Source organism: Ostrea edulis, chromosome 6 (genome assembly GCF_947568905.1).
Source record: "Ostrea edulis chromosome 6, xbOstEdul1.1, whole genome shotgun sequence".
NCBI lineage: Eukaryota > Metazoa > Mollusca > Bivalvia > Ostreida > Ostreidae > Ostrea > Ostrea edulis.
This window is the reverse complement of record NC_079169.1, coordinates 39,679,362-39,698,302: the sequence shown is the minus strand read 5'-3', so window position 1 is coordinate 39,698,302 and position 18,941 is coordinate 39,679,362. Positions and strand designations below refer to the sequence as shown.

The window sequence follows — 18,941 nt, the reverse complement described above, 5'->3', positions numbered from 1 at the left end:
ATTTGTTAAATTTGGCGCTATACAAATCTTTATTTTTATGCTTTTCAAAAAATTTCAGGGTAGCATCTAGTCGCTGTCGTCTCTGTCCTTCCGTCTTTCGGCCGAGTTCGGCTCATCAGAAATTGATAGAATTGATCACAAATATTTCTTAAGGCAAAGAATTTTGAATCAAGGTCTCTGAATGTCATTTTGGAAATGTCACTCAGAACATATAAAAGTTCCTTATTTCAACAGTTTGATGTAAAAGTTCCTATCTCCTAATTCTTTCATCCAAAATTGATTATAATTGATCACAAATATTCCTTGGGACAGGGAACTAATGGACCAACCTTATTTTGGAAAACTCAAGATCACTCGGAACATATTCCTTGTATAAGGAAAAAGTTCCTTATGTTAACAGTTTTAATAGGTATGCATCATGTATCATCCAAATTAGCAACAGGCAAATTACTTTCAGACAAAAGTCACTCAAGGTAAATTTGTAAAGGTTAAGGTCATATAAAAGAAACATTTATTTCAACTCGTATTTCAACACTTAATGCATGTAGAAGGTCGGGGTTCGAATTCCTGCCGCGACATACCCAAGTCGTTAAAACAGGTAGTGACAGTTTATCGCCAAACGCTCGGTATCAGGAGTGAATGTCACGGGTCCTCAGAGATGACCTCAAAAACGGATGTCCCGTGTCACAGTAGGTGTGGCACGCTAGATAACCCTCACTACTCAATGACCATAAGCCCAGAGAATAGGCCTAAATTTGAAACCCATCACCGGTCTTGGTTACGTCTCGATATGAGTGAAAAATTCCTGAGAGGGAGACGTTAAACAGGATACAATGAAACAATCAACACTTGACGATCATTGTGTAAGTCATTCGTCATATTCATTGATTAGACGCTGTTCGGGGGTCATCCGTGAGTTATACTGATATTTTTGTATTGTATTTTATCTAGCTGCGCTCGCATAATGGTAGCAAGGTCTATATATCAGACATGTATGTTTACGTGTAATCGACTGCATAGTTTTGATTACGAATGTAATATTTCCATCTAGATGACTTTTGTATATTTCCAATTATTTTCCTATAATATATGTATGTTTGCATGGAAGGCGAAGATAATGAACAGTGATCAATTGCATAACTCCTACAAGCAATACAAAATAGATAGTTGGGCAAACATGGACCCCTGGACACACCAGAGGTGGGATCAGGTGCCTAGGAGAAGTAATCATCCCCTGTCGACCGGTCACACCCGCCGTGAACCCTATATCCTGATCAGGTAAACGGAGTTATCCGCAACCAAAATCAGAGTGCCAAGAACGGCTTAACAATCGGTATGAAACACGTCAGACAGCATTTGACCCAGTGATAGGTTGTATTGACGAACTAGATCGTTATAACCACCATAGAATTTGCGAAATGCTGACTTCAATCGAGACTGTTGAAACCCATGTACCATCAACTTGTTTGTCAGTAGCTTACCTCGATTTAAAAACTGACTATACGCAGAACAAGCTCTTGCATATCGAATCAGTTGAGATATACAAATACCATATGCAGGTGATAATGGAATATTGCTACATAAATGTGGGAAGTTGACGATGGAGAAGCTGAAATCTGAAATCAAAGCTGGAGTTTGCCATACAGTTGAGTTGTCAATTTGCCGTTAATGTCTACTTTCAATAAAATATCTAAGTATGAAGCAGAAGTGTACGACTCTGTGGTGTCCTTTATTTCCAGCTCACAGGGAAATATCAAATCGACATAAGAATGAAAGTTATTATTCTTAATAGACAAAACGTCATCGATATATCGAAATGTCGAATTGAAGGCCACGTAGAAGATTTTGAATAAATTCTGCTTCATACGAATATAGAAACAGGTCAACTAACAAAGGAGCACAATCCGTGCCCATGGGAATTCCAACAGACTGTTGGTAGACCTGATCACCAAAGACCACGAAGATATTGTCAATGAGGAACTTTAGCATATTTTATATTTTATATTTCAACTTCAGAGTACTTGTGCGTGAAATCAGAGTGGTGTATAACAAAGCCAGTTTTTGAATCACTAGATATGAATCTTTCCCTTTTCCCATTTTTGTTGAAGAAGCAACTGTCTATGATGTCAAAAAGTCTAGTATTTAATTTACTGTGAGGAATGGTCGTGTATAGTGTTGAAAAGTCATAGGTTTTAATGTTATTGATTTGGGGAAAATTCTGCGACTTAAAGTTTACTAAAAGTTCTTTAGAATTTTTTTATAATCCACATTTGATTAACACAACTTCTGGCATATGTAGTCGCCCAGTAAGTTTGATGTTTCTCCTTCACAGCTGTTAATATTTTCGTGAGGAGCAACTATAGGGGCTTGGTAGAACACTTACTGGATCCAGCAATGTATCTTTGTTTGTAAGGTTTTTTACGTAGTTTAAAAATGCAGTTCAGGCACAGTAACTCATATCTATTCGACCATTTGACTGGGATACTAGATGTGTCTAAAACTGAAGCATGGTTTTGAAGAATTTCATCTTTTGAAAGGGCAGTTGGAGTATAAGTACGATTACCAAAAGTGGAATTAATGCCAAGTTTGTTTAAAATACAGTTGTAATAACGAGCCTTACAAACAAAGACAATGTTGTTACTACATGTAGCATTGTCAGCTGGAACCAAAACATTCCTCATGTAACCTATCTAATTCTTTTATCACTTCTGGTTTACTAAACACAGAAGGCTAGATGGTACGTACGTTTGTTTTCATATATTTAATGCGGGATTTTAATATTACTCTTACGCTTTTAACCCATTTTGACAATGTATCAAGTTCTTCTTTTTCATATTTAGCCCATCGTCTGGCATGATCTTCGACAGAATTCATAATAGAAATGAAGTTCTGTCGTCAATTAAAAGACCGATGTTCTCTGTATTTAGGACCTTTAGAATAAGTTATTTGAGGTCCTCATTTTCAACTATATCAACATCACCAGCTGTCCAGCTGGACAAGATGAAGAACAAGAACACGTTGGTGGATTACGTATAAGATGGTCTATATCTAGGCGCTGCAAAGTTTGTTTATGATTAAAAAGTTTGGATGCAATAGTAGAAGTATAGCTGTAGGAAATACAGGATGTAGACTGAACCCTTTTATGACGAAGAATGTTGATTCTGTTGACGGCATATATTCCTTTGTTTGTAAATTTAAGCTTAAGGAACTGACGGCATGATTTGGTAGGATGATATATCGATGACCCGTGCTGGTTTAAAGAGCCTGTGATAGGCAACATCCTTAATAACAGAGCTCAGTCTATATTCAGGTGTTGAAAAATCCAAGTATAGACTAGCCATAGCTTCTTTAAATAACGTGTGTAAAAAAAACCACTGGAACAGAGTAAAGTTTTGTAAGAATATGATGTGGACCTAATTGTCTGTTGACGTAAGGCAAAAGTGAATCAAACGTAACATCATTTATACTTGGTCTTTTATATGAACGATGTCCATGACTGCGATTCCGTCTTTGGGTATTGGGAAAGAGTCATACATGCATACATTGCATAGGATCCATCGATAGAAATGGACTAGAAATACTGCGTAACTTTGATAGATAGAGACAGTTCGGAAGATAACTGATAGGTATGTATTCCACTTCTGCTTCATACTTAGATATTTTATTGAAAGTAGACATTAACAGCAAACTGACAACTCAACTGTATGGCAAACGGGATGATTTCAGCTTCTCCATCGTCAACTTCCCATATTTATGTAGCAATATTCCATTATCACCTGCATATCGTGTTTATATATCTCAACTGATTCGATATGCAAGAGCTTGTTCTGCGTATAGTCAGTTTTTAAATCGAGGTAAGCTACTGACAAACAAGTTGATGGTACAGGGATTTCCACAGTCTCGACTGAAGTCAGCATTTCGCAAATTCTATGGTGGTTATAACGATCTAGTTCGTCAATACAACCTCGCATTGGGTCAAATGCTGTCTGACGTGTTTCATACCGATTGTTAAGCTGTTCTTGGCACACTGATTTTGACTGCGGATAACTCCGTTTACCTGATCAGGATATGGGGCTCACGGCGGGTGTGACCGGTCAACAGGGGATGCATACTCCTCCTAGGCACCCGATCCCACCTCTGGTGTGTCCAGGGGTCCGTGTTTGCCCAACTATCTATTTTGTATTGCTTTTAGGAGTTATGAGATTGATCACTGTTCGTTATTTTCACCTTGCATTAAAGAATTCCATACACAGCAAAAATGTTTTAATCGTTTGTACTATCATGTATTGATTTTAATTATGTGTGCAATATAATAATATATTCAAACAAATGAAATGTAAATACATTATCGGCTTCCTGATTTCTGTAAACTTGAAAAACCCTGACCAGTATACCATTCATTACAGGAATATGATTGATTGATTAATCTTATATTGTTTACGTCCCACTCGAGAATTTTTCACTGATACAATAGGTGAGTAAGATGTCGCCTGATCGAATAATCTCTGATTGGCCAGGGCGAAGTGTACCTGTCTAGAGTCTGTAACATTATAATGGAATGGCAACGTGTATACTGTGGGTAATCATTTTGTTTCGTGGGTTTATCATGCAGAATAAAGAGAATAACATTTTGGGCAAGTGAACATCTCATATCCCGGGTAAATAGCTGTCCACATTTGATATGATTTCTTGGCGAGTATGACATGTGCATTGAATGGAAAAATGCACCGTTATTGTGGAAGATGTGAATATGAATGATATCGATTTTATGATGGTTGTTTATTTTATTTCCTCAGTGACTGCGGATTTTCCCACGTTTATAACGTGTTACTGATATGAATGCTGCAAATACTCGCATGTACATACAAGTATGAAAGAAAAGTTTTACTTCGCATTTTCATCTAAATTATCTAAACCTTGCAGAATATTTGTTAACTAAAGTACAATATGGTTTTTTTCTAATTCTAAGCAGTACAGGCTGTTTAAAACATATTTTCATTCATTTTATCTCACATTCCCCGAGCACAGGTTAAGTCTATTTGAGATATCGGGTAAAGTAAAACAAAACTCTCTGAAAGAAACACGGAGAATAAAATGAAACCTTAGCACGTATTTAAGAATTCATGTCAGCTTTTCTTTATATCTTTTATTAAAATTCATGTCAGCTTTAATTAAAACGCTAGGGAATGTAATTTCGAGAAGAGTTGATGTTCAAATTCATCATGCGATGTTCTGAAAGTATACACATTGTCAATATTTAAGAACGACCTATCTCAAAGGTACCTGATGCAGTAGAGCGAGCATAAAACATACCATTGAACTGTCTCATAAGGTCCAAGGTCATTTATCACATCTGACTTAGTCCTGTTTTTTTACCTAAGTATTACAACGTCTGGACAAATTATCCAACTTTCAGGGGATATGCAGCTCATTGAACAAAAAAAATAGAACTTTCGTGGCTCTACCCTTTGCAGGATGGGGTAGTACCAATAACAAGGGTTCATTTTAAGCAAATTTTAATTTAATAAACGGTCAAAGTTCAAGTACAAAAGGTGATGCATGTACATTGCACATTTATCTGATAATTTTTGGAGAAGTCATATATAAAAAAAAAACTACATTATACGTCTTTTAAAACCTTTTGCACCAGAAAAAAAAGTAGTTTCGAAGAGTATGAATTTTATTTTCGAGTAAGGTTCCAATAAGTCCGTAAGGGGTCATAGTTCAAGTTCAAGTACGCAGCGTGATATTTGATCATGTCTCGACAAGTCGAATATAATGAACTATATAGATTTTGATAGAAGTGTGTTGACTTCTGATATTGGTCTGTCATTTTCATCCGTCACATCTGGTCGTCACAGGAAGTGATTGATTGATTAAGAGGATTTCTCATCTATGAAACATTTAAACAAAATGACATTTTTGAACATGATGAATACCATTTTGCTTTTAACTATATGGGAGATATGACGAAAAATTCACTTCCGGTGGGCAGGTCCGTACCACTATTTTGTTGTCCACTCGTTTTTTGTGTAGAACATGAAAATAGAAGTTTATAGTCAACAAGGAGACGCTGATATTTAAGTGTAAAACCTTCCCAGAAGTGCTTGTCCACACCTGTTATACATTTTAGTTTTTCTTTCAAAATTCGATCGCCGTTTTCCCGGATTTTCTTTTTGGTCAACGCACTTTTTCAGACATAGTTGAATGGTCCTCGTACGAACAGGAAGATATGTACCGTAACAGAAGACCTACGCATTACTAGTAATGAATTTTTAGTTGATTAAATTTTCAGTAATACAAACATAGATTCTGTCAGAGACATTATATTGAATAACATATGAATGAAGTCGAATTATATATATTGTGTTCCAGTATTAAAGGTACTATAATCCTCATTTTGGAATTAACACTTGAATATTAATGTACATTATTTTGGATCAAAATTTGAAATCTGAAATTAATTGCAATATGCCTGTCTAAGTAAAATTTCAATCTATGTTTGTATTATTTTTTTCTCGAGTTTGTACTTTTTCCTATACACAGTTGAATTGAAACCATCCATTATAATTTCACATGTACACGTACAAAATATGCAATGAAGTTTTTGAAAAGTTTCATAGAGCTTGAAAGGAAATTATCGCGAGCACACAAACAATTTCTTTTCTATCTCTATTTTACAGCTGGTGATAAGAGTTATGGACTTAGAACTTTCATTACAGATTAAGATTGTAGGTTATGTTTGGCTGAGAAACTATAATTAACGACAGTGCAAACATTTGTATTTTTCATATAGCGTATCAAAATTCAGAATCTGATATTCTAATAATTCAAAAACCATCAAAAAGATTATAATCATTAAAGTGAATTTTTCCCAACATCATAAATACATATTAATTATAAAAATATATATATATATAATTCGATTAAGGATGCTACATGCATTTTAATGATTGGTAGAACAATTATATTTCCAACGAACAATTATGTGTGATTGTACAAGTAATGATAAACATGGAATCAACATGGTGATCAAAAATTAAAAATAACAAACAGCGATCAATCTCATAAATACCCTAAAGAATACAAGATTGAGAGTGGGGAAACACAGACCCTTTGAAACATTAGAGGTGGGATAGATACATAGGGAGAGTAGCATTTCCTGTTGACTAGTTACGCCCGCCGTATAACCTATCGATCAGGTAAACGGTGATAAGAATTATGTTTGTAAGGATCATTATTTTCAACAAACGTGGGATTAATTCCACATTTGGTAATCGTACTTATAATCCAACCGCCCTTTAAAAAGATGTAATTTTTCAAAATCATGCTTCAGTTTTAGACACATTTATTATCCCAGTCAAGGGGGGGGGGGGGGTAGATGAATATCAGTTACCTTACCTATACTGGATTCCTAAACTTCACCAAAACCTTACAAAGAAAGATACATTGCTGGATCCAGTAAATGCTCTACTGAGTCCCTAAAATATTATAACAGCTGTGAAGGAGAAACTTCAAACGTACTTTGCCACAACATATGCCAGAACTGGCATAGATCAGATGTGGATTAAAAAAAAATCAACAGAACTTTAAGTAATTTTGAAATCGCAAAACTTTTCCCAAATCAACAATATCTAAACATATGACGTTTTAACACTTTACATGTTTTTGACAGCACACAGAGTTGCTTCGTTAACAAAGAATGGAAAAAGGAAATATTCATAATTACAGAGCAGTCATCCAAAAAATTACTTTCTTAAACATCACTCTGATTTCAAGCACAAATACTCTGGAGTTGAAATAAGAATTATCCTGGAGTTCCTCATAGACAATCTTCACAGTCTTTGGTGATCAGGTCTTCCAACAGTTTGTTGGAATTCCCAAGGGCACGTATTGTGCGCCATTGCTAGCTGACTTGTTTTTATATTCTAATGAAGCATGTTTTTTCAAAAGCTTCTACATAAGAAGTAAAAATATCTTGCTGTGGCTTTCAACTCAACATTTAGATATATCGACGACGTTTTAATTATTAGTAATAATCATTTACATTCATATTTCGATTCGATATATCTCTGTGAACTCGATATAAAAGACACAGAGTCCTCCATATCTGCTTCACACTTAGGTATTTTATTGAAAATTGATATTAACGGAAAACTAACAACTCAACTTTAAGCCAAACAAGATAATTGCAGCTTCTCCATCGTCAACTTCCAATATTTATGTAGAAGTATTCCATTATCACCTGCATATGGTGTTTACATCTCTCAACTGATTCGATACGCAAGGGCTTGTTCTGTGTATGATCGTTTTTTTAAAACAAGCTACTGACAAACAAGTTGATGTTACAGGGGTTTCAACAGTCTCGTTTAAAGTCAGGATTTCGCAAATTCTATGGTCATTATATTAATATAATTTTCCAATGCAGCCTATCATTAGGTCAAATGCTGTCTGACGTGTTTCATACCGAGTGTTAGGTCGTTCTTGGCACACTGGTGTTGACTACGGACTACTCCGTTTACCTGATCAAGACAGGGCTCACGGTGGTTGTGACCGGTCGACACGGGATGCTTACTCCTCCTAGGCACATTATCCCACTTTTGATATATCCAGGGGTCCGTGTTTGTCCAACTCTTTATTTTGTATTCCTTATATTAGTTATGGGACTGATTGCTGTTTGTTATATTCACCTTTCATAAATGAATTCATTTATAGCAGTTTTGTAAATTTGAAGGGTATTTGAATTTATATTTCGAGTAATTAAATTACAACACTTAGCATATGGAGGCTGCTTTACTGCCGATAAAGGGACACATCACATGTTTCTAAACTTGTTAATTTTTTCAGCAAAATTAATTCATTTCATGTCTAAAACTACAGCGCCGCCTCAAAAGTATTCGCGGAAAAACAAAATGGCGGCGTGATTTTTTTAGATAGCAAATTAAAAATGATTCACATCTAGAATTCTTTGATTGTTTACTAATTTTGAGTTCTCTCCCGTACATGTATCACATGACTAATCATCTGACTAGATGACGTATCAATGTTGTCGTCTGCTATTTTTATCAACCGATGTTTTCTAACATGGCACGAAAGTCGAAAGTAATTAGCACTGAGCTTAGACAAGTGGTTGTTGATTTAAAACGGGAGGGACACAGAAATTGTGACATTGAGAGATTGTTGAATATACCTGAGTCAACAATTCGATCTATATGGCATCAAGGGAAATGTGGAAAATTTGTCCCGTTCCGGGACACCTCGAAAAGTTACCAAACGAGCGGAGAGTAGACTTTTGCGCTTAGTAAAACGAAACCGTGGAAGACAATTGTGTCCTTTAAGAGACAGTCTAAATCGGAGTATTTCTTAGGAAATTTTAATCCCACTAATGAGAATGAATTTAACATATATGCATCCACCCCAAAACAATAGGCTGATTTCTAGATTATCTATTTTCAGACTTGACACAATTTATGAAATACCCTTTAAAAGTGAAAACAGTCTAATCACTAGAAGGTCTTCATTCGTAGATGGAAGACCTTTGAAATAAGAAACAGTAGAAGAATGCGGCCTTCTGTTGGAAACTGAAGATTATAATAAACAGATGGTCTTTCCACAAAAATAAGTGAAAGAAATGATAGGGTTTAAGAAAGAGTCTCGTCGGTCAGGTACAACCGATAAAACATAGGTGTATATTGATCAAACAAATACTATATACAAACCAATGTCATAGGATACATCATAATGCTTGTCCGGTTGAAACAGATATTCAGCATTGAACCTGTTACATTCCTCCAAAAATCCCTGAAAGAACGATAATTTTAGTTTACAATAACATCGAATCATTGCACATACACGCATTTAGTGAAGACAATCTGAGTGCGACCAATTGGTTTTTGCTGCAACTTTATTTCAATCACTTACACCAATCTGATATGCCATTTAATGCAAGTGTACACACCACTAAGGGATGATGTTACATGTATTCTAAGGCTGTGTATACTAAACTGACAATTTCATATTATCAATTTCAGGTAACCTTGGACTATGTCCATGACTAATGCGACATGCGATTACAATACCCTCTGTCACGTATGGTTTCAAATTGTTTTATTTTTTAAGAAACAGCTAATGTATGGATACATGGCGAGGATTAACTTATTTTGTTACACATTGAAAGCTTGGTTTAGGTCCCTGTGTTCATAATAACGATATATACCACCAATTTTAATTTCACATTTCTAATAGCGCCCTTCCTGCTCCTTATCAATATTATCCCTTCATTATATCCGCACTTTCTGACTTGCATTGCATTTCATACATACATCTCCGCCCATGCATACGAGCATCCTTTTACAGTATCCCTGTACATTCTATGAGTTTGCAAATTAGTTCTTCTGAGAAGATAATGAATGTTTTCTATATACGCCATAAAGCCCAACCCAAACACCAAAACCCCTAATCTAAAGGCCAAGCACTTCCAGGAATTCGTAAGACAACTATTTTTAAAGTTGAAGTGCAACTTTGAAATATGATCCTAAGAACTACACAATACAAAATCTTTATTTTCGTAACTCCGTGCATGCAAACTATGTAAACATGTGCACCCGGTATCATCATTTTGACTAGAATATCTCGGACTTTTAATGTAATTTTGAAGTTTTAAATTGATGGTATACAAAACTCAATCAAATGTAAAGTAGCATCGCATTCCAAACGAATGCGATTACGATTACCTTTTTCTTTGTTAGAAACAATGAGCACTGGATGAGACCCGTACTCATTTTATGGATATTCCAAGCAACTGAATCTGCCCTGAAATGAGATAAAAATATATGAAAACAACAGTCTGTTGGAATTCCCATTGACATAAAGTGTGCTACTTTATTAGCTGACCTGTTTTTATATACTTACGAGGAAGAATCTACTCAAAGGCTTCAATATGACAAGAACAAAAATCTTGCTATGGCTTTCAACTCATATCGACACGTTTTATCTATTCATGATACTCATTTTCACTCATACGTCGATTCGATATATCCGGGTGAACTCGAAATGAAACACACAGCAGAGGCTTTCATATCTGTTTCATACCTGGATAATTTGTTGAAGATAAATGTTATCGCCACACTAACAACTCAACTTTATGACAAAAGCGATGACTTCAGCTTCTCCATCATCAATTTATATATATTCCATTATCACCTGCATATGGTGTTTACGTTTCTCAACCGATTCGATACACAAGAGCCAGTTCTGTGTATTGTCAGGTTTTAGATCGAGACAGGCTAGTGACAAATAAGTTGATGCTAATGGGGTTCCAACAATCCCGTTTAAAATCAGCATTACGCAAATTTTATGGTCATTAGAACGATTTAAGGTATCCCATGTATAATGAAAGGATAATGAACAATTTTGAAGGATTTAGATCAACATAAAAGTTTATTGTTAAATAATGATGAAAGTGAAGCAGATGAAATTCACATGACTGGTAAATGATTAGAAGCTGACCTTTTTGCACTTAAGACTTTTTGGAGGAGTTGTCTGCCCTTTGTAAAAATAAGAAAAATCTAATTTTCTAAAAATGTGTGTGGTCAATGATTATAATTTTAATTCATAAATTCATAAAAAGAAAGTGTATGTAACTTTCTACTAAGATATTAGTATGAAAATATAATTTGTTTTTAAAATATTCTAATGAAACATACTTTTCCCATATACTTCACTGTTAAATTCTAAGTGAAATAAATCAAGCAGTAAACAAGATTTTGAAAATTCCTATGGTGGATTATTTTTATTTAATGAACCCTTCAAAATGATACCATGATTACAAATATTCCACCATCACTTTATTAGATATGAAATATGGTCATTATACATCGAATACCTTAATATACCAATAGAACAAAAATGGCATAATCTTTCGAGAGTTTGAATAGAAAAGTATTTGAAATGGGTGACGATTTCTTTACGCTAGTTCTATTTCTTCTGACTACACATAAAAATGTTTTTTAACAACTTTACGAAAATTAATTCATATCTATTCGCTATCTTCACATTTTCATTATCTTTTGTCATATTTTGATTCTTGAAAAAAGATATAGACTTCCAACTTACCCAAAATGAAAATTTAGGGTCGGGAAAAGAAAACAATGATTTTTAAAAGAATAGTTAGCTCACCTAAGATGAAAGGTCAAGTGAGCTTTTCTGTTATCAAGATTTCAACTATGAGCATTCAATTAGCGCTAAAATCAGAGTTAAAACCCTTGAAGTGTATTGGTCCTGCAAGAACCAAGCTAAGGGGCGAAAGGGTCCCGCATGACTATCAAATATTAAGAATACCAGAATTCCTTTAGAAATCGGACAACGTTGGATCAAAGGTGAACGAATAAACCTGGGAAATAACCTCTTAGACTCAGACGATGATACTACAGAAGATCTACTGTCACATGGTTAAAGAAATGAGGTAGAACCAGAACATGATCTCAGTGCCAGCTCTTACTACCTACAGAAACTAAGCCTTGCCATTGATGGGCTAGCTGAAAAGGTTGTAAATATGAACATTAAGATTAACGCCCTAGAAAAATTCCTCAGGGAAGTCATGTCCGCGTATTTGGGACGCCAGGCTCCGCCCCCTCAGCGCAATGACAACCTTGCACCAGAATACATTGCGGAGATAGCCTCAGGAGGGACACCATCTTTAACTGACGCCCGACCAAGGGAAGTTGTAAGTCCCCTAGCTCGGAGAATTCCCATGACCACTTCATGTGACAGTAGTGCCCACAAAAAGGAGACCAAGGTTTTCAAATCTCTACTGAACAGTATGCCCTCAGATGGTGTTTATTGTATAACTAGGTCTGAACGCCACTCGATTGACCTTGATGTCTTGAAGGCAGAGTTGGTTGACCTGCTACACAGACTACTCCAGTATATCAGAACACTGATCACCATCACGAATCTTCAAGCAGCTAGTTGATAGGTGCCAAACCCCTGTGACCCCTTTTACTGTTGACTTCGCACTCTGGCCACATGATCAAGAACCGTCTGATCGCCAGCCAAAACAGCCTTTAATAATAATAATAATATTTATTTATATAGCGCCCTATATGACTATAAATAACCACTCTAAAGCGCTGTACACAATAAAAATGATACAGCATGTTATAAACGTAGTAAAAGGAAATTTTAATAGCACGAAGACATATAATATCAAAACAATGCTAGAAAAACATCAATAATGTGAAGTAAAATTACTAAAATCTAAAACATGATATGCATGAAAAAAGTTCCACGCCGTACAATCAAATGCTATAAAATACAATAGTTGAAATAAATATACAATTATACACTTGAAAAAGTCATGTTAAAATCATGGTAAAGAAACCATAAAGATTTAACCACCTATAATACTAATAATATGCAAGTCTAAAAAGATGTGTTTTTAAATGTTTTTTTAAAAATGTTCAAATTCAGACAACGGCGGAGGGTATCAGGCAGACACTTCCAGAATGTAGCTGCTGCCACATCCAAGCGCCTGTTTCCATATGTGGAGGTTCGATATCTAGGTCTAACTAATGTCAGTGAATTTTCAGATCTTAGCGAACGATTCGGTTGGTAAACAGTGATCACCTCCTCCAAGCAATTTGGTGCCATCTTCTGAATCACCTTGTATGCGTAGAGGATAATTTTTTATTGGCTGAGCCTGTCAATAGGAAGCCAATGTAAAGAAATCAGCACTGGAGTTATGTGATCACTTCTCTTGGTACGAGTAATGATTCGTGCTGCCATATTCTGTATCCGCTGCAGTTTTGCCAAGTCGGTTGTGTTAATACCGAAAAGAAGGGCATTGGCGTTGTCGAGCCGAGATGTCACGAGGGCACATACTAGGATCTTGCATGCATCTTCTGTTATGAGCGACCGTATTCGTCCGATGTTACGTAGTTGATGATAGCAGGCACGAGACACAGATGAGATCTGCTTTTGCATGCAAAGTGTCTTATCAAACCATACACCTAGGTTCTTCACAATCGGTGTATCACTGATAATAGTGAGACACCGACAAAGTTCAGATGGTACAATGGTGAGTCAGTGACTATGGTTTTCGGTGAAAAAAACAATGAACTCTGTTTTGTCCTGATTTAATTTTAGCATGTTAGCAGACATCCACATCTTTATTTCGTCCAAACAAGCCTCAAGGCGGCTAGCGGTACTTTGCCAGTCATGTTTAGGTTTGAAGACTAGATAGGCTTATGTGTCATTTGCATAACAGTGATGTAGAACATTGTTTTTACGACATATTTCACCAATAGGTTTGGAGAAAATGGCATAGAGCCGAGGTCCTATGACAGATCCTTGTGGTACGCCGCAATTGAGACGGGAATCAATGGAGAAGGTAGATCCTATGGCTACGTTTTGGGTCCCCTCTGAGAGATATGACTTAATCCAATTGAGGACCGAGCCAGAAATACCAAAAGCAAACTCAAAACGTCTTATCAGAATAGGATGATCAATGACATCAAAGGCCGCCGAAAGATCTAACATGATTAATGCGAACGCTGGAACCACCATCTAATGCTTCTACAATGTCGTGGTGGACACAAAGTAGAGCTGTCTCCGTTGAATGGAAGGCACGGTATGCTGACTACATTGTTGTGTAAATGATTCAACTCTATGTGATGATCCAAACGTTTTGCAACAATCTTTTCAAGAATTTTGGAGATAAACGGGAGATTTGAAACAGGTCTGTAATTCCGGTATTCCTGTGTATCTAGGCCTGATTTGTTTTAATGAGAGGACGAACAACAGCTTGTTTAAATGATAATGAAAACACAGACTGACTGAGTGATTGATTAATAATGTTTGTAATTAGGGCAAGAACGCTATCTAGGCATGTTTTCAGTAAGGACGTTGGTATTGGATCCAATTCACGGGATTTAGGAGGTGCCGACATAATGACTTCAATGATTCAACTTAGTTGATAAATGATTTTAATCAAAAAGTAAAGTTAAAGCATGACACAGTTCTCGGACAAGCCGAGTCCTTCAATGAAATGATGAGCCCGGCCGAGGACTTGCTGGGACTTCAAACTCTGAAAGGTCATTTAACATTTAAAAAACTGATTTCCGCCAGACCACGGGACGACCAGCTCTTTCAGAACACCTTAAAGACATATACCAACAACTCTGTTCCAGCATCGATACCTGTCAATGGGAACGTCTGCGGAAACTTCTAGAGTTTTTTGTTGTTTTTACTAAACATGACCTGGATGCAGGTTGCCTCTGCTGTGAAGCACCACATTCATACAGGAAACACACCACTGTCAAGCTGTCAAGCAGCGTAAGACCATCAGCTAAGAGAAGAAAAAGCATTTGATAAACATGCTAGATGGTGGTGTGATTTTTCCTTCATGTTCCGACTGGGCCTCCGCCCCCGTCTTGGTGACAGCGCACCATGGTTTATTGACTATAGGGCGCTTATTGAAATAACTATTAAAGACTTTTCCCTTTTCCCTTTTACAATATATTCACTGCCTTCTTCAGTTCATTTGACATGGTTAGCGGATACTACCAAATTGACAAAGACGAGCAAGATCGCAAGAAAACGGTTTTCATTACTGTATATTTACTGATCGAACATACCCGGATGGGCTTCGGAATGTGTGATGCCCCAACGACATTCCAGAGAGCTATGCAACTTGTCTTGCGAGGTTTAACATGGAACAATGTCCTTGTCTACCTTAACGATGTCATTGTGCTGGAAAACTATTTGAGAAATAATTAAACAATTTCAAGACTGTTTCAGCGCTTCCACCAGGATATCCTGAATTTGAAACCTAAGAAATGCAAACTATTCGAAAAATGAGTAGAGTACCTTGGCAAAGAAATATCCGAGCAAGGCGTTTTAATGGCACCAAGAAGGCACAAGCCATGATGAACTGCCACATCCTAATGTTCTGATGTCAGTTTAGGACTTCATTCACTACCACAAGGACCATGTGAAAGATTACCCTTCCCTTACAACTGAGGTGTATGACCTGCCTCACTCACTAGTATCTGAATGGACTGCGGACAGTTGGTGTTTAAAGGCGTTAAGACAGCGTTGACGTAAACACCATGTTTAGCTTACCCCACACCGAGCAATCACTTCGATTGTTGATATGTTGAAATTGTGCACAACACTAACAAAAAGCCAAATGTAGGGACTCGGGCTTCTCTGCAGGTTTTCCTACACAAACTTTCCAATAGAGCGGGTGCATCTTGACATCTTATGCCCCTTCAACATAAGTGAAAGTGGAAATAGGTATTTCTTGATGACAAAAATGACTTCTGCAAATAAATCAAAGTAGTGCCTCTACCAGAGCAGCCGAGACGAGAACATCACCTTGTAGCTTATTTCGCGGTGACTTTTATATGCCTGCCGCAAATCAACACTGGGCAGGGTCAAAATCCCGTCTCAAGTCCACTCCCGGTCAGAATGCCCAATGGAACAATGTAATATACAACAATTGCCCTCCTTGGTGTTGGGAGAATCTAGGATGCCCCGTTCTATTACCTCACCCCGCATTCCAATATGGAGCTAGCATCACGGCCCGGTGACACAGGAGCAGAAGCAGAATCGCCGCCAAGGGACACAATAATACATGTAGGTGTTTAATCTGCGGAGAGTCATGCTATGGTCACATGAGGTGACAAATGTTCCCGCATGATGTTTGTTTGGGACCCTTACCTGCTGGGAATGCAGATAGCTTATGGGTGAAGCACATTTGGTACATAAGGGCGAGTACCGGACATTGATTTGAAGATGTAGACCTATGAGTGGTGTTAACTGTTGACGGAATCCTTTCATTTCCTTCGGGAGCAGTTGGAACTTGAGGATCTTGATGCCTTGCTTTATCTAGCACGAACTAGTGGGATATTAAGCCTCTGGTGTATTCAATAACTGAAATTCAGCTCCTGCAATTCTATTGCGCTCAATACTTTTATCATCAGCTGGAATCACTTTTAATTGCTCCTCCTAATGATGTGTGATGCCTTCTGCACTGACAAATCGTCACTTCCCTACTGAAACGATTGAGTCCCAGTAGAAGGGACCAGTTTAAGGAACACCAATGTCTGATGCCACGTAGTGGTGGAACAGTGGACCACCCCATGTCTCAAATGGAGGTAATCGATATTATGAACAACTACTTTCATCTGAACCAGATCTTAAAATCACCCAGGAGCCCTACCGGGACTTCTCTCATGAAACTTTTTGGTGGTCGAGAAATAGTGACCATGGCAGTCACCAACTATATGGACTCATTGGGAGGCCCATGTGGGTCACGCTGCCAATGCCTTCCAGGATCCATCCCCAAGTTACTACTACGGATCCTTGCTTAAAAACCTGATCATCCTAGCAAGTTGTTCCCGTTGTGGAATCATTGGAGAGGTAAGGACCGATTTGACTGAGCTGTTATTGTCGTCCAACAGCTAACCTTGCGGAATGCTTCTATCGGTTGGTAAGGAATCAATTAGACCTTACAAGTGGTTAGAGAACTCCCGAAACCAGTAATTCATCACTGTAGGGATCACTGGAGAAGCAGCCAAATGAGCCATTGTCATAATACAGATGAATATGAGCATGCACGTTTTCCACCTTAACTGCTTCTCAGGGTCGGCCGAGGGACTGAGGGAATGGACTCGACAATTGCCAGAAGATAGGTTCTTAGTTGATTATGAGGACCTCGCAGGACCCTAATGTGGTGACCTGCATCTCCTTGGATCGTATCCTGTTTGTGATCGACACACGATACCTTCTCCACGCTCCAGGATATAGATATGATTATCCATGGAACATTCTAGCGTTGGCGGACTTTCAGATCAGGAACATACCACCCCTTTCGCCATCAGACAGTCAACAACACTGTCAAGGAGATCTATCGCTTCTAAGTGAGTTAACTCTGCACATAATCATGTATATCTATGTACTTCTCATTTTGATTTCATTACTATTGTATCGCGTTGTATAGTCTGGATTGTTTTCATTATTAGATTTTGAAAAAGCATTTGATTCAATGGAATGGAATTTTATTGTAAAGACACTCAGGTCCTTCAATTTTGGGAAATCTATTAATAATTTCTTACTCTCTACACCTCTAGTACCAGTTGTATTATTAACAATGGATATTTATCTAACTTCTTCAGTCTTGAACGAGGCTGTAGACCAGGAGATCCATTGGCATTTTTATTATTACAGTAGAAATGTTGGCAATAGCACTTAAAGAAGATCGAAATATCAAAGGTATAGCTGTGAATGGAAGAGAAAACAAATTAGGCCAGTATGAAGTCTAGTTTTAATGTTGATTTGTATAGATCAAGTTTTGAAGGAAATGGATATCATAAAACCACAACTCAAAAGGGAGAAGTGGAAAACTTATTTCAGTGAAACTATTTCAGAAAAATGTTGGGAATTTATTACAGTCCAACTATCTATTTTGTATTGCTTATAGGAGTTGTGAGATTGATCACTGTTCGTTATCTTCACCTTGCATGAATGCATCATTTTGCACAAAAGAAACAAAATTAATTTATTTTCAATACCGTATACTAATGTTACATAGCTCTTTCCTTCACAAACTTAAACTTGTAGATAATGACTTGTGTTTATTTTTGCAAAAGCGAAAGAGAAACAGTCACTCATATTTTTATGTATCTGCCTTCCGGACAGATTTTATGAAATGGTACAATGCATTTAAAGAAGATTATAAAATCACAAAAACGAATAGTGTTACTAGGCAATATTGATGGAAGTTGTTTGGAAAATTTTCTTCTTTTGTTAGCAAAAAAGCACATTTATTACTCCAGATCATAGGGCTCAAAACCCAAAATGTTGGATGCAATTAATTTGTTTAAATACTATAGAAATTTAGAAAAATATTGTCAAAATGTGTTTCATAGCAAATCCAA

At 36.9% G+C, this 18,941-nt stretch overlaps 1 protein-coding gene across 1 annotated transcript in view; it reads right to left on the bottom strand.

Moving 5' to 3' along the window:
• Positions 1-18,941, bottom strand: part of LOC125646540 (cysteine sulfinic acid decarboxylase-like) — a 152,536-nt gene that overhangs the window by 25,238 nt on the left and 108,357 nt on the right. Inside the window, exons 11-12 of the mRNA XM_048872888.2 lie at positions 10,734-10,812; positions 9,720-9,801 (exon numbers count right to left, since the gene is read on the bottom strand). Of these exons, the coding sequence (XP_048728845.1) occupies positions 9,720-9,801; positions 10,734-10,812 (161 nt within the window). The remainder of the gene's footprint in view (positions 1-9,719; positions 9,802-10,733; positions 10,813-18,941) is intronic.